We start from the raw sequence: 17,215 nt of genomic DNA, 5'->3' as shown, positions 1-17,215 counted from the left end.
AAATCTAATATAAAAAAATTCTTGCTGTTGTTTGAATTTACATTTCTCCTAAACTAAACCAATGGTGTCATGTGGCAGCTTCTTAAAAAGTTAAACATAGCCCTGACTGGTGTGGCTCAGTTGATTGAGCACCAGCCTATAAACCCAAGGGTCGCTGCTTCGATTCCCAGTCAGGGCACATGCCTGGGCTGCAGGCCAGGTCCCCAGCTGGGGGTGCACAAGAGGCAACCACACACTGATGTTTCTCTCCCTCTTTCTCCCTCCCTTTCTCTAAAAATAAAAATAAAATCTTAAAAAAAGTCAAACACAAATTTACCATATGACCCAGGAATTCCATTCCTAGCTATCAAGCCAAAAGGAAATATATATCCACACAGACTTACACCAATGTTCACAGCAGCATTAGTCATAACAGTCTAAAAGTGGAAACAACCCAAAGCCCATCAACTGACGAATGACCCATACTATGGAATGTAATTCAGCCATTACAAATAATAAAGTGCTGATACATGCTACAACATGGATTAAACTTAAAAAATATTATATGAATTAAAACAAGCCAGACTGCTAATGATTTGGGGGTTCCTCTTTGGGATGATGAAAATATTCTAGCCCGAAAGATAGGTTGTGCGTTCTATTCCTGCTCAGGGCACATGCCTGGGTTGTAGATGGATTCCTGGTCAGGACGCATACAGAAGGCAGCCAATCGCTGTTTCTCACATCAATGTTTCTCTCCCTCCCCTCCTCTCTTTTTAAAATAAATAAGCATGTCTCCTCCAGTGAGGATAAAAACAAAAATATTTAATTAAAGATTCTAATATTGATTGTGGATATGACTGCACAACTCTATGAATATCTAAAAACCAGCACATTTTGCACTTTAAATAGGTGAGTTGTATAGTATGTGATTATATCTCAACAAAGCTGTAATTTTTTTAAAGGAATGCAGTCTCAAGCAGGTCATAAAGTATCAGATAAAGTATGATCTCATTTTTGAAAGATATGTATTATATAAAAATATATTAATGTGCATGTAGAGAAAAAATTCCAGAAGGGTAGAGACTAAACTATAACACTGGTTTGCCCTGGGTGGTAGGATTACAAGGGCATGAATATTTTTTCACAAGAGAAAAAAGGTAATCTGTGACTCCTTTGCTGATGAGCTTTCTTCTACTCAAGGCTGGTAGTTATCTGAATTCTTTTACAAGGAACATCTATTACTGGTTTAATCTGCATGGATTCTATAACACCTTCAAAATTACTAAATCAAGCCTTCTTGACTCATGAAATAAATCACTAGCCTGAAAAATCAAGTCATTCTTTCACACATTCTGGCCCTTTCTAAAAATTAGGTAGTAATGATTATTCTAGTCAATAAAAACTCCCCAAATGAATGTCTCTGTCTGAAGTGACAGTGGAGCACTAGAGTACAAACTGTTTTAACCGAGAAGTTTCCAGGACAGGACGAGTACTGCTGCACAGGGAAAAGGGGCCTGTTAGGGAAGCTGAGGACAGAGCAACCCGGCACACGCTCCCAAACACAACTCCAAACCCAGGAGGCCTTTATCCTTTTAGTCCAACATGGAAGCAACAATTACTTTCAGAAAGCCATTCCCACCAAAAAGCTAGTCCTTTGTAGACAGTGACATCTTGAAGTGAGAGAGATACTGGAGAGGTACTAGAATGTCAGAAAGCACCCAGGAAGTTTTTGGGTGTGCAGTTTAGCCACAAGAATAAGACACCAAAACCTAGAGGGAAAACACTGTATAAAATGTCAGGGAAAGGGAGAAACAATTTCTCCAAATCTTTTATAGGATACCCCTCCAGAAAAAAATAATTCTGAAATGTGGGGATTTTATTTTAAAATGAGAAAAAGATTTAAATTGCATATAAATTGCTCACTAGTAACAAAGCTGTTATTGCCTTATTAAAGTAATCATATTGCAATGCAAACATTTAAACAATACAGAAAACTCTGAATAGTGTAAGTCAAGCAGTTATGATAGTCCTGGCTTTGTTGTTGTTGTTGTTGTTGTTTTTAAAGATTTTATTTATTTATTTTTAGAGGGAAGGGAAGGGAGAGAGAGAAACATCAATGTGTGGTTGCCTCTCATGCGTCCCCTACCGGGGACTTGACCTGCAACCCAGGCATGTGCCCTGACTGGGAATCCAACCAGCGATCTTTGGTTTTCAGGTCCGTGCTCAATCCACTGAGCCACACCAGCCAGGGCAACAGTCCTGCTTTTAAAATCATGAAGCATGGGAGAGTTCAAACTGGTTTGTTACATTTTGCCCCATCTGCCACTGCAGTCACACCCACCACAGCTCCACCAGCCAACACTCACCGTCTAGCAGTGACTGTTATCATACGGTTTAGGTCCTTCCAGATGATGCAATTATAGATAAAGTGTACACAATTGCAGAATTTTTACATAAAACTATCCACATTTAGTAAAAATAGCACAGACTATAAGCTAGTCAGATCTAGTAAAAGTGAATACTCGACAAATGCAAACAAAGGAATTGACTTGGGTCTAGACCTCACTAATGGATATCCAGAGAATGGATAACAGTGTATCATCTACTTATTCATATATATTAGATACCAGCTTCTCATTAGTTGGATGAATAGTAAGAGTAAGAAGAAAGGTCCGAGATTTGAAAAGAAAGAACCTTGGTTCTGACCTCACAACCTTGAGATTCTCAAAGGTTTAGCTGAACTAAAATATACATACAGTTTAAAGGGTAAAAATTTAAAATAAGTTGTGTGGAGAATGTTACCATATGGTATTGTTTAGGTTAGAAAGACATCTTAGCATATCTTCATAATTTAAACAATACCATGTCTGCAAAGGGTGTTAAAAATCAGTTCCTGTATCATCTTACTTCTAGCCCATCTCATGTCCCAACATACTCCTCATTATAAAACTTCTGGTAAATGCCACATCTCTGACTAAAATACATTACTCAAATTTCTAACAGAGTTGGGAATGGCATGGAACTTCCAAGGTCTGATTTTAGTGTGCCCTGACTAAACAAAACTGAGCTTTGAATTCTGCTAAGAATGATGACAACCAATACTTAATAGTATAGGAAATGTAGAAGCCAAAGAACTTATAAGTATGACACACGGACATGAACTAAAGGGGGAGAATGTGGGTGGGAGGGGGTGAGGAAGGGAGTGAAGGGGGGAAATGGGATAACTGTAATAGCATAATCAATAAAATATATTTTTTAAAAAGTTATCCTTGTAATTTATAATCTTGTTATCCTTAGAAATGTTTAATCATAAAACTATTTCTCTGGCTGACTAAATAGTACTGGATTTTCATGACATTCAAATTAATTCAATGATAAATTTCAAGTTCTTTAACTACAGGTAAATTTTCTCATTTTAATTCATGAAATTATTGTCATTTAATATAATTTCTATCATAATCATACATAGTGGATAAAACAAAGTTCATCGCCTATACGACAATCTGGTTAGTTGTTAGGAACAAGGTCTCGGAACCTGGACTAGGTTTTTAAATCCTGGTGTGTCATTCACCAACTGTGAAACCTTAGGCAAGTTATAATCTCTCTCGCCTCACTTTTCTCACCTGTAAAATGAGGATAATGACAGTACTTATCCCTCATGCTGTTTTGAGAATGTGACACATATACATAATGCTTTGAACATATAACATATAATAGGCACTATACAAATATTAGTATTAATATTATTTGCTTAAAAAGGTTAACTAAAACTATCTCATGCTTTAAAAAGAACATTCACTCCTTCCCCTCCCCCTTTCTCCCTAGTCCCCTCCCCCCAGCACCCTCTGCCCTAACTTTCCATCCCCTTCCCTCCTGGTCTCAAAGGACTCTGTCCTAGCCAGTTGAGATCTCCGCTGGCTGCAATCTCCATGAAGTCACTGGTGCCCCTCCCTGCCCATGTCGGCCCATGCGGGCTACCCATGCCTGTCCCCTAGCTCCTGGTTCCACTGGGTTTCCCCCTCGCTGGGGGGTGGCTTTCTGAGCTGCAAGTTCTATGACCCTCTCTGCAGCCTCTACTGCCATTTGGAGCCCTTGTTCTCCCTCCTGATGGGGCAGTGAGCAGCGCTGGAGGAGCTGGGTCGTGCCCCTGCCCCACAGCCTGGAGTCATTGGGATGATGTGGATGCAGTGTCTGTTGGGGCTGGGCTCGTTCGTGGCTTTTGCCAACAAGTTGTAGAGCATCTTCATTTACCTTTTGAGGAGGCAGATGCACATAATGGATTCAGTACCAAACTGTTTGATAAGATATCCTTCCCTTATCTCCTGTGTTCGAGAATCAGCTAGGCCAGGTGAAGAGGAAGATCCTGATGCTGGATCTGGATGAGACACTTATTGGGTCCCATCATGATGGGGTTCTGAGGCCCACAGTACCACCTGGAGCACCTCCTGACTTCACCCTCAAGGTGACAACAAACATCCTGTCCAGTTTTTTGTGCAAAAGAGGCCCCATGTCTGCTTCTTTTTAGAAGTGGTGAGCCAGTGGTATGAGCTAGTAGTGTTCACAACAAGCATAGAGATTTACCACTCTGCTGTGGCAGATAAACTGGACAATAGCAGAAGCGTTCTCAAGAGGGGATACTACAGACAGCACCACACTTTGCAATTGGGCAGCTACATCAAGGACCTCTCTGTGGCCCACACTGACCTCTCCAGCATTGTGATCCTGGATAAATCCTCAGGGGCTTATAGAAGCCATTCAAACAAAGTGACCCCAGGGACACCACCCTTCTTAACCTGCTTCTGATGCCGGATGCCCTCAGGTTCACCACTGATGTTTGCTCAGTGCTGAGTTGAAGTCTTCACCATCATAGGCTCTGGTGATAGCTGCTCCCCATCCACCCAAGATGGGGTGGTGGGGGAAGGAGGGTGAGCCCTCGAGATGCCTGTCTGCTGCCCTCTCCAATGGTGAAGACTGCCTGGGCAGGGTCTGCCTCTCCTGCCCCTCTGCCCTGGGAGCCCTGCACTCCATATGGGGTCTGGGTGGATGCAAGGACCAGGCTGTGAAGCAGCCTCTCTCTAACTTCATGTTCACACTCCCTGGAAACCCCAGACTGGGCCTAGGAGAGGACTAGGAGAGCTGAAACAGTGTCTGTGGTGAAGACAGATGACTGGCCAGAGGGACAGACAGACATTCAATAATCTAGGAGGCTCAGAGAGAAGCCAAGTCAGCTTTATTGTGATTTGCTTTTTTAAAAAAACTCTTATACAAAACTGATCTAATTCTTCAGTCCAAGGACTGGGGTATGGGTGGGAAGCTGGGATTTGGGCCACTGGATTTCACCCAAACTTGTACCCTCTTACTTTTCTCTATATTTTCCTTTCCTAGATTCCCTCAGACCTATAATCAGCTTACTGTTTTGTTTGTTTCCCCCCTCTCTTTTAAACCATGACTTATAATTTTGAAACCAAAAAAATAAAATAAAAAGTAAAAATAAATTTAAAAAATAAAAAGAACATTCACTTCACTGAGAGATTACTTACCCATATTTTGCCATGTATAATATGCATTTTGCCCAAATTTTTGAGGAAAAAATAAGGATGTGCATTATATATGACACAGTATAACGATTACATACCATGGGTATAATAATGGGCAAAATAATCCTGTGTATAATGCTCACAAAAACATGGGTATACATTATACATGGGAAAATATGGTATTTTAAAAAACTTTCCATTTTTATAAACAAGAATTACATTAAAATATACAATGCAGTATAAAAATACAGGGTGGTGCAAAGCAGGTTTACACTTGTTCAGAAATAATACAATAATTAATAAATAATAACCCAAGATTAAACTCTGTTTCATGTACTCACAATTATAACCCTATTTTTGGCCCACCCTGTACAGCCTCACATACCTGTTTGGAATACGAGTTCCTTCCCTCCCACACCTGCTGCCTCCAGGTTAATAAATGCACGAATCAAGTTGGCCCAGGGGTGCTGAGTAATGAAACCATGACTGGCCTAAATGAGACAGAAAGAAAACAAATATATGTTAAACAATGTGACATTATCAAAGTCTCTATTTTACTTAAAGATAGAATGTCTAACAAAAGGAATGGGAAAATAATCTTTTTTTCAAAGACAGTATCTAAAGACGTGTGTTTCTCTCTTTATGCATAATGGCTGTGTAGAGTTTGCTGAGTGGAAAGTTCCCATCACAGAAGGCAGCCTGATTTCCATGAGTGGTGCCAAACAACATCCTTGGTAAATGTGAGGTTGTGCAAAAGGTCAAAATAATAGGAAGGCACGATCCACATGGCTGAGTATCTGTGCTGTGTGCCTGCCTCAAAACATCTCTGGACCTCCTGAGTCAAACAAAACCTGAGGTGAATAATTTTGCCAGCACAGAGCCCTTTTATGAATCAAACACTGACAAGATGACCTGTTCTGAGTTTTCAAGTGTTGAACAAGTATACATGTAGAATTTTTAAAGTACTACCACATACAATATTTCTTTTGCATGTGATTTTATGATACCACTCACATGAATAATCAAAATGCTTAAGCTATTATCATTATTATTCAAGCCTTGTATTTAAAACATTAGAATCTCACCTGCAACACATTTTCCTCAGCACCATTAAAGAGAAATATAACAGCGTGATGTAAGGCTTCTGAAGATGTTGACAATACGCGAAGGACTTCCAGCATCACTGAACAGCTAACTGCATCATCACTGGCACCTTTATGTCAGAAAAACAGGTATGTTTCTCAAATTTTAAAATCTTTACAGTATGAATCCCCAGGGCCAGGAATGGGGTTTTCTCATCAAGGAAAAATCATGTTAACAAGACCAGAAGCATAGCTTTGTCACCATCAGGTGACAATTATACCCACCAGCAGTAAACTCCATGAGACCAGAGATCTTTGTCTGGTTTGCTTATTGACTTACTTTCAATGTCTAGACCAAAACCAAGCTTAGAGTAGTCACTTAATTAATACTTGCTGAATAATCAACCAGATAGGATCTAAATTAATACTGAAAACTGGCATTCTCAAACTCAGCAATGTGTTTCCTTCTTTATCCTTATCTACATCCTTTATAATATTCCCACTTCCGGTGTTCACAGCTTCATAGATCATCTTTCTCTGCCACCCACTCCCTCCCTGATTGTTTTCCTGCCAAAATCATAAGATCTTCAGATCACTCTGCATTTACAGTGGGGTCAGTTTGGATGGTGTGCCATTTTTTTAAGGTTTCTACAAGGAGTTATGAAGAAGTACAAAGAAGACACCAAATTTAATAAGACAGGAAAGGAGCCTACTGACATAAGTAGTATCCTTGATCCCAGCAATGACAAAGCAGAGAACTTCATCAAATCACCTAACTTCTTCTTGATTCAGAAACTTTATATATTAATTAAAAGTGACTCTAAAGATGACTTTAGTGTCTTGATTTTTTAAAGCACCATAAGAGGTAGCTAAAAGAACTAATTAGACATTTGCTAATTTTTTTTAAAGATTTTATTTATTTTTAGAGAGAGGGGAAGGGAGGGAGAAAGAGAGGAAGAGAAACATCAGTGTGTGGTTGCCTCTCACAAGCTCCCCACCAGGGACCTGGCCCACAATCCACGAATGTGCCCCAACTGGGAACTGAATCAGCGACCCTTTGCTTCGAAGTCCAGTGCTCAATCTACTGAGCCACACCAACCAGGACTGATATTATTTTTTAAGTCAGGTAATTCACAGTATTATGAACATAAAAAAAAAAAAGAGTCATTTTTCAGTGATACAGACTGAAATGCAGAGGAACTGACACAGCTGAGTTTTGCTTCAGAATAATTAAGGGTTGCAGAGCTAGAAAGTAAAGAAAATCTGTTAAAGCTAGGTGATAGGTTCACTCAAGTTCATCAAACAATTCTGTTTTGTACACATTTAAAATTTTCCATAATAAAAAGTTTAAAGAATAATCAAAGTAAACAGGCATTAATAACAACCCAGACGATAGCATTTTCCGACTTACACACTGGGAGGCAGGGCACTTCAGAGATTAGCATGGGTTTTAAGGTAAGAAAGACTTGGAAGTAAATTCTAGCTCTATTGTTGACCCTACAACTTCCTGGTCTAGAGAGTAAGCTAATGGTATCTACCTCACAGGTGTGTTGTGAGGACTGCAAAGAAATTCAGTTTGCATTCAATGTTAGTTTTCCCTTCTATTTGCAAACCTAAGGAAGGCTCTGCAGTTAGCGAAAATGTTTGCTTTGGTGTTGTTAAATTCCAGACTCTTTCCACTGAAGAAGAAACTACTTATTATCTATTACTTGCCTTGGCAGTGATTACTGGATTGTATTTTAATCAAAGAGAAACTAAGTAATAACTACTAATGACTATCAAGCCAGAAGTATATGTAGCTGTCAGTAAAAAGTGTCACATTCCAGGAACCAAATGAAATTATTGATTTTTAACTTTGAGACTGTGAATTACCTTAAAATAAAAAATCAAAAAGAAAAAGAATTTTTTAAGAAAATCAAACCATAAAAATTTCTTTATTTAAAAAGAGAAATTGAAAGAGACATATATCTATATAGAGTTGAATAAAAAGTTAAACTGTCCATTTATCTTTATTTTAATGGTTCTGTTGTCTGAGAACAGAACTAGAGAGTCAAATATCTTTAAGAAAGTAAAGAAAAGTGAGAAAACAGTATCTATAAGGGCTAGGTGGTTAACCAACATCTTTCCATTTAGAATTAACCCTGAAATTAAAGCCACTCCTAAAATAACTCGATGTGGCTTCTACCAACAACCTGGAACCATGCAGCAAACCCAAGAAGACATTTAAGTCCTTTCTGTGGATAACATTACTTCTAATTGGTATTAGTACCAAAGTCCACATATGTTGCTGAGAACTTTTTTAAAATACGCATGTTTCAATTACTTTATCCACTGAAAGGATTTAGGTGATAGTCTATTTTACGTGTGAGTTGTTTTTTTTTTTGACAATTTTTAACAATTTAATATTCACAGAAATGTCCTTGGGATTATTGGTAGAGGCAATCTTATAAAATTTTAATTTAAATTGAGTTCCAATGACCCACAAAAATGTCATCCTATCATTATTAGGTCCCATATATATGATTTGTACCATATGGAACCATGTTTCTGATACTTGTATACATACATTTCTTATATAATGCTCTTAAATAACCATGGTGTCAATTTGTCCCTTCCTAGAATTTAAGCATCATAATAGTGAGCACAGGGTAACACTTATTTTATTACTGCTTTGAAATAGGCATAAAAGACCACTGGTTTCCCTAGCTTGCACAAAGACAGTTCTGACTTTATAAAAACAAATGTGTATATACTGATTTTTTTAACATCTTAAAAAAAATTAATAGAAATAAGACAATTTCATAATAAACATGTAGTTGAGATATTGTGCCAATATGGAAGTGAGGGAATGGTGTCATTTTCTTCTCATGCCACAAAATGCAAGCAAATCTCTCCTACCCTAAACAATTCACATTGGTCCTGCTGACCACTCTTACTGACAGTCAGTAACTCACCTTTTCCACTGATCATTCTATACTCTGTGTGCTCAATTCACTGTTTTGTTGAAACCTCAGGGTTTTTTTTCAAATCTAGTTGCTTTTATCATGCAATCTTCTTGGAAATACGTGTATGATTATATTTTGTCATTTTTGAATATATATTTATTGATTCTAGAGAGGAAGGTGGGGGAGAGAAATATTGATTAGTTGCCTCCCTTATGTGCCCCAACCAGGGATGGAATCTGAAACCTAAGCACGTGCCCTGACCGGGAATTGAACATTCAGTTTACAGGACGACATTCCAATTAACAGAGTCACACCAGCCAGTGGTGTATATGATTTTTTAAGAAGCATTTTACATTTATTCTGGCCAGGTGGTTCAGTTGGTTGGAGCATTGTCCTGTACACCAAAAGGTGGCGGGTTCCATTCCCAGTCACAGCACATACCAACGTTCTGGGTTCGATCCCCAGTCAGCATGTGCTTGGGAGGCAACTAATTGATGTCTCTCTCTCACATCAGTGTTTCTCTCTCTCTCTCTACCTCTTTCTCTCTACCCTTCTCTCTCTCTCTCTTCCTCTCACTTTCTCTCCCCACTCTCTCTAAAACAAACATATCCTCAGGTTAGCAGTAAATAGTAATAAAAATTTTTAAAAAACATGTTATATTCTAAATGCAATTGGCACTTTCTAATTAAAGATGTCCTAGGATGAATCATTTTACCAAGCAAATAAATTTTATTTTATATTTTACATAACTAGATTATCATATTGGATCTGCCACAAATTCAAGATCCAGAAATATTAATAACAAGTAAAAAAGGGAACCCACCCCAGCCAGTATGGCTCAGTTGGTTGGAGCATCGTCCCATAAACCAAAAGGTCATGGGTTTGATTCCCAGTCAAGGCACATGACTAGGTTGTGGGTTCAGTCTCCCGGTCTCCTGTTGGGGCACGTACAGAAGACAACCGATCAATGTTTCTCTCTCACATCCATGCTTTTCTCCCTCTCTCTCCCTTCCCCTCTCTCTCCCTTCCCTTCTCTCTCCTTTCCCCTCTCTCTAAGATAAATATATCCTAGAATGAGGATAAAAAGAAAAGCAGGGGAACCCTCATGTATATTTGATGGGAATGCAGACTGGTGCAGCCACTGTGGAAAGCAGTACAGAGTTACCTGAAAAAATAAAAAATGGATCTGCCTTATGACCTAGCAATTCCACTTCTAGGAATTTATCTGAAGATAACTGAAACACTAAATCAAAATACAGGCACCCCTATGTTCACTGCAGTATCATTCACAATAGCCAAAATTTGGAAGCAGCCCAAGTGTCCATCATCAGTTGAGCAGATAAAAAAGCTGTGGTACAGTTACAAAACAGACTACCACTCAGCCACACAAAAAAAGGAAATCTTACCCTTTGCAACAACAGGGATGGACCTAGAGAACATTATGCTAAGTGAAATAAGCCAGCCAGAGAAGGACAAGTACCACAGGAGTTCAGTCATATGTGGAACTAATGAACAAAATGAACCAACAAGCAAACAGAGACAGAGCCATAGAGAGCAGGCTGACAGCTGTTGGGGGTGGAGGATTTGGGTGCTGGGTGGTGGGACTAAGCAAGAAAGAAAAAAAAAGAGAAAAATAACAGACAGGGACAACAAAGTGGTGACTGAGGAGAGAAAGTGGGTGAGGGAAGGTACAGGAGGGTATGGGGGATAAATGGTGTTGGAAGAAGACTTGACTTGGGATGGTGAACACACAATACAATGTATACACAATACAGTGTACAGATGATGTGTTGTGGAACTGTGCACCTGAAACCTGTATAATTTTGTTAACCAGTGTCATTCCAATAAATTCAATAAAAAGGAAAAAATAATTAATAGCAAAAAAAATAAAAATAAAAAGCATTTTTCATGCCAGGCACTATGGCAGTGCCACTGGGAAAGTACTATTATCTCCACTTTACAGATCAGAAACTGACCAAAAAAAGAGGTTATGGTAAGTAGACTAGAAAAGGGAGCATGAACTCTCCTTCCTTTCAAATGTAGCTGAAAGAACTGACTCGCCAGGAAACCCAGCATGTTGGATCAGTGGTGATCAGCTAAGTGTATTCCTGCGTCAAATGAAGGCCTTGGACCAGATGCATCTCAGGTCTTGTCTACCTCTAATATGCTATGACTCCACTGTTAAATACTACAACTTTCTATTCTTCCCTACTTACAATCTCTTTAATAACTACTGAAAACACTTTTGTGATGAATCTTATGTTTTAAATGAAAGTTCAATTTTAGAGATTCTCATTCATTCAAAATATTTAGTGTGTCAGACATTGTCCTAAACATCAAGTACTCTATCTTGACAAAGTATTTTCAGAGGAAGATTTGTGGATTAATGAGGCATTCTAATAGTATGGCATCCCCAGTGGGCCAAAATTCTCACTTTACATGTCAACAGAAACTGCTAGGAAAGATGTCCTCCAGACCTTGTGTCCTGTGAAGGCAAGCACTGTTCCTTTATCCCACATCCCCAAGGCCTACTACCAACACCTGGCTAAGTAAACACTTGAAGAGACAGAACCTAACTCCAAGACTCTGGGACACACACCGGCAACACTGATAAAGCTGCTTCAGTCCACCAGCAACATTCCCTGTCCTGTCACAGGGCTGCTGGCACTCATGTTTAAAATAATAAATAAAGCACTTCAGAGAATAGTGAGGGATCAGTTCTTAAACTAAATGATACTATTCTAATTATACTGCCTGCCATCACAGATAATGTTTGCCCAAGAAAATGGTGTCTCTCAGCTGTATCAATTTCAAGACGACTAAAACACTGGTACAAACCTGGTGAGTTTGCCACTGAGTCGAAATGACAGTTAGCCAGAACAGCATGCTGGGCTCCTTCTCTGGGTTCCAGCTTTACTGCAATGTTGGTGATGTTGTCATAGTAGCTTGTAAAACCTCCCAAAAAGTCAATACTAAAGGAGCCTGTGGGCCGCTGTATATCTACCGAAATCTTGTGAAGGCTGTTACTTTGAACTTCAATCAGTTTAATCTGTTCCAAAAGATAACGCACCGTCAGAATTTCATTTTCTGGGCTTCCTGTAGTCCTGGGGCCAATGGATGTTATGTGTTCAAGATAATCCCTGAAAGCCACCAAAAAAAATTATGATTAACACTTATCACAGAAGTTTTCCTCTACAATCCCCCTCACCATCAAAAACAAGTTCTTTGACTTCTCAAATCAAAAAGGCTGCCTTTTTTGAGGGAATACTTAGTGAAGTACATGATTGTGTAATCACTATTCTGTACATGTGAAACTAATACAAAATAATATTGAATGCAGACCATAATTGAAAAGTAAACTTTAAATTTAAAAAAACCTTTAAGGCTGCCTTTTATTATTTCAGGTAACCTGTGCTGGAGGGTTACAAATTTTGGGTTACCAAGAGGAAACCAATGAGCAAAGACAATTGGTTAAATAGGTTAAATAAATAAACAACAACAAAAAAATCCTTTTTATTGTGAGGAACTGACTCAGCCCTCCTGGTGTGCACACAAAACCTAATTACTTCAATTCAGGCCAAAACCAACTCTATCCCCAAAACAAAAATGTTTTTCTCTTTTCACTGCATTCCAGGTGGGGAAAAAGGAGGGTGGGGCAGGTGTGTTCCAGACCTTAATATAATAAGCGTCCAGCACATTGTATTCAAAATAAAGTTTTAAAATCACAGTGGCTGCTGAAAACTCTGCTAGCTTATAATTTTGAGCTTTGACACACTTATGTTACAATACTTTTTATTTAATCATCTTTCTAGCACTTAATGGTATCTTTTTAAAATTTTTTTTTAATTAAACTTTACACACCAGGGGCACAAAGATAACCTCCAGGAATCTGAAACTTCTGAAATTGTAAACTTTTGAAGTGTAATCTTTCATGCTGAGCCTCCATAGCTTTCATGTGTGAGGAACTATCATCTTCAAAAAGGCCACTGCATTATCCCCTTCGGACATCTCCCCAGGAACCAAACTTACAAGACTGGCTAGGTCACAAATTTCACGTTCCTTCATTTCATTGGGAAAGCAAAAGGACTAGTGAAAAGTGGAAGTTGCTCCATTAAGATCAGAAATGACTAAACCAAACTATCTTCAGGTGGGGCAGAAAAGGGGTGTAAAAGCAGAAACAGCCCCCTGGCCACCCACATCTGCACCACCAGCTTAACAGGGGGCAATGCAAGCCCTGCATCCTGTAATTTGGGACTCCAGAAGAGGGGCGAACAAAGCCACCCACCCCCACGTGGAGTCAGGCTGTGACGGCGAGCTTGGGCGATCCCGCAAGGGAGAACGCACACAGGTGCGGTGCCCAGACTCTGGAAGGGGACGCAGGGGACGTAGAGGACGCGCAGGCCGGGCGGCACAGGCCAGTACCTGGCTCGGCGCGCGTCGAACTCCCCGTGGTGCCCACTGGCCCCACGCAGCACGAGCTGCTGCAGCGAAAGCTGCACGAGCGTCCGCAGCGCGAGCAAGTAGAGCGCTAGCCCCAGCGCTGCGCGCGCCTCAGACAGTCCGGTCCACGCAGCCCCGCTCGCGCCTCCTCTACCCGCCGCGCTCTGCTTCCGCGTCCTCGCGTTGCGGCCGCACGCGTCCACCAAGGGCTCCAGCTCCGGGGCCTCCCTATCTGGTTGCGGGGCGGCTACTGGGCCGTCCCGGCGCTCCCCTCCGATGCGGTGTCGCCTCACGGCCGCCGACTCCAAACCCCACTCCATGGCCACGAGCCTCAGGTGCCAGTCCTACCGCCCTACCCGCGACTGCCCCGGGAGCAGCCGCGGCAGCCGCAGCGCCTCCTAGTGAGCGGACGGAAACTGCAGAGGGCCAAACTTCTTCTGATTGGCCCGTCCGCCGCGCGGAGACCCAGTCTGGTTTGGCAGATCCTGGGTGGGCACCGCAGCAAGGAGGGCGCAGGCTGGACTTGGGTGTGCCTTCTCCTGCGGGGTGTAGATTAGAGATTTCCAAGTGGAAAGATACTCATAAGCCTAGAAACATGAGATAAGTGAGAGATCGTCTTTGAAAGAATGAACATGTTGCACCAGGGTAGATAAAGAAGGCAATGGCCCAACTTTCCTAAGGAGCTTTAGAATGGACTCTGGACATTGTAGGCTTTTAAAATTAAAAATTGTACTGCGCAAAGGAGGCCCAGACTCATGCTTCAACAGATCTTAACTGTGTGAGGTAACCACTATCATTGTCTCCATTAACAGCTGAAGAAAAATAATAGCTATTATTTATTGAATACTTATCATGAGCCAAGCACTGCGCTAAATAATTTAATACATTATCTCATTTGAGTCTCATAAGAATGCTGAAAGAGAAATACATTTATTCCTGTAGTTGCTGAGAAATTACAGGTAACAGCCAAAGAAGTTTAATCTAAATCATTGGACTCTCCAGTTTTCTATCCCACTACTGAATATGGCACTGAAAAAACGATCATCTAGTCTTCTTCCTGTCTGCTGATGCAGTGAGCCTCTCTGCTTCAAATTTCTGTGACCATTAACCTAGAGACCAACTGGAGAGGTGCACTACCCTACCTGTCTACCCTATGGGTCTGCTCCAGCCTACCACTCAGGTGCTCCTGACACCAGGGAGCTCCTTATTCTCAGCTCTCCAGCTGGCCTCTTTCAAAGTTCTTTCTGCTCACCATCTTCCCTTCTCCAGGAGCATCTTCTCACATGCTGTTTAAATTGTCTGAAATGTTCTTCCCTCCCCTCATTGCCTAGTTAACTCCCACTTAACTTTCATATGTCAGCTTAAGTGCTACTTCCTCAAGCAAGAATCTCCTAATTAATGAAGCCAGTTTCCCCTATTTGTAGGATCTCATAGCACCACGTATGTATGTAATTATTTAATGTTTTCCTCATTAGGTGGTAAGTTTCACGAAGGCAGGAGTCATGTCTGGTTTTGCTCACCATTATATACTCTCCTCTTAACCACAGCACATGACATGTAGTATGTAGTCAATTATAAACCGTTCTTCATTGAGTGAATAAATGAAAGCATAACAATTTTACAACAGCAGCATAAGTTTAGCTCGATAAAATCCTTTCTAATTTGTAAGGTACATAAGACCAAAGGCAATGTCTATTTTATTTATTCATCACTGTCCCCAGTGCTTAGCTCTGTGCCTAACAAATGAATATATATGTCCAGCACAAATAACACCCCTTTTTATTATAAAATTTTTATTAAAAAATCATAAGCATGTAATTCTGTAACACAACAATATCACACTCAAGCACACCATATGACATTTTAGGTGAAATGTTCAAATTAAAGCTATAAATTATTACACCCATATTATTACCCTACCAACCACACTCAAGCAGACCTTACTTCTGTCAGACCCTGTACATTGTCTTTTATAAGAACCAGCTATCTTGCTATTCTTTCCAAGAACTTGAGTGCCTCCACCATCTCTGGAAGATGACATGTCAGAAACAACTCTGTTCACCACAGCATAACTAGATATGGGGTTCTGTAGTTCCTAGGCAAAGGGCACAAATGTCTTATGGTTTATTAAGCTTTACTTATTTCGTGTTGTCACTTGCTAGATGTCAGAAAACCTATCAGGAAGTGGGTTACTGGTTAAATCACTTGAGCTCTCTTTTTCTGAGTGGATAATGTCAGTTAGCATCTCTGACAATATTCCATGAGAGGCAGCTAATAGAATAAAAGCCCAGCTGCCAAAGTCAATTAGATCTGAGTTCCTGAATCAGGAACCTTCAATACACGTGGCATTATGCAAGTCAGTCTCAGAGCGTCAGTGTCCTTATTTATATGTGATCATGGAGGTAATGCCTGCCTTAAAGGGCTCCGGTGAGGATTAATCAGCTTTTACAGGTGAATGATCCTCACACTTACAGGTCTCATTAAACACTATTTTCCAGAACCTTTTCCTGATACAGCCCTTTGGGAATTGGATTAAAGATCATTTTCCTATCACGGTAATTAAAAAGCTGTAGGTGGGAGAGGTTGAGTTATTATAATTGGGGTCTTAGAGATGGTTTTTCTCTAGACTTGTGTAAACCTTGGTATTCACATTTAAATATTTTTAAGCTACCATTTGTTGGATATCTACTCTGTGTCAGGTACTGATCAAAGTGGGAAAATACACAGAAGAACAAATCAATGTTTCTGCCTTCACAGAGCTTACATTATAGTGGGGAGACAGTGAACAAGTGTGTGTGTGTGCATTTATGGGTGAATAAAATGTTGTATAAAGTGCTATAAAGAAAAATAAAGCAAGGAATTGGAAATGAACAAGGCTGCTGTTTTAAGTAGGGGGATCAATGATGTCTCTTAGGAGACAACATTTGAAGTGACCTGAATGAAATGAGGAATAGGCCATAAAAACCTGAGGCGAGAACGTTCCAGCCAGAGGGAAATGAACTGGGCCGTTCAGAAGCAACACTGAGTAGGGTATGTGGCTAAAGCAGACTGAGTAAGGGGGCAGTGACAGAAGCAAGGTCAGAGAAATAGGTAGGGGCCTGTGCAAGGAGGGCCTCCTGGGTCACAGAAAGGATTCTGGGGCTGTTTTAAACAGTAAAAGTCATGCTCCAAGTCATGTTTTGTGACATCACTCAGAGTCTTGGTATCAGGCAGAGCAGCACAATGACCACAC

General features: G+C 40.3%; 1 protein-coding gene and 1 pseudogene across 2 annotated transcripts in view; one reads left to right on the top strand and one right to left on the bottom strand.

Annotated features, from left to right (window-relative positions):
• ERMP1 (endoplasmic reticulum metallopeptidase 1) overlaps nucleotides 1–14,390 on the bottom strand; it is a 59,556-nt gene extending 45,166 nt beyond the window's left edge. Inside the window, exons 1-4 of one of the 2 annotated variants that reach the window (XM_045840544.1) lie at nucleotides 13,966–14,390; nucleotides 12,382–12,683; nucleotides 6,602–6,729; nucleotides 5,902–6,007 (exon numbers count right to left, since the gene is read on the bottom strand). In XM_045840544.1, coding sequence (XP_045696500.1) covers nucleotides 5,902–6,007; nucleotides 6,602–6,729; nucleotides 12,382–12,683; nucleotides 13,966–14,303 — 874 coding nt within the window. In that variant the 5' untranslated portion in view covers nucleotides 14,304–14,390. The remainder of the gene's footprint in view (nucleotides 1–5,901; nucleotides 6,008–6,601; nucleotides 6,730–12,381; nucleotides 12,684–13,965) is intronic. The other variant, XM_045840543.1, reaches the window with a different exon arrangement.
• Nucleotides 4,153–4,859, top strand: LOC123819941 (annotated as a pseudogene).
• Nucleotides 14,391–17,215: the final 2,825 nt, after the last annotated feature.

This window comes from Phyllostomus hastatus, unplaced genomic scaffold (assembly GCF_019186645.2).
Source record: "Phyllostomus hastatus isolate PE091 unplaced genomic scaffold, TTU_PhHast_1.1 phas_contig_34, whole genome shotgun sequence".
In the NCBI taxonomy this organism is placed as follows: domain Eukaryota; kingdom Metazoa; phylum Chordata; class Mammalia; order Chiroptera; family Phyllostomidae; genus Phyllostomus; species Phyllostomus hastatus.
Note: the sequence above shows the minus strand (reverse complement) of the source record. Positions and strands in the feature narration are given on the sequence as shown.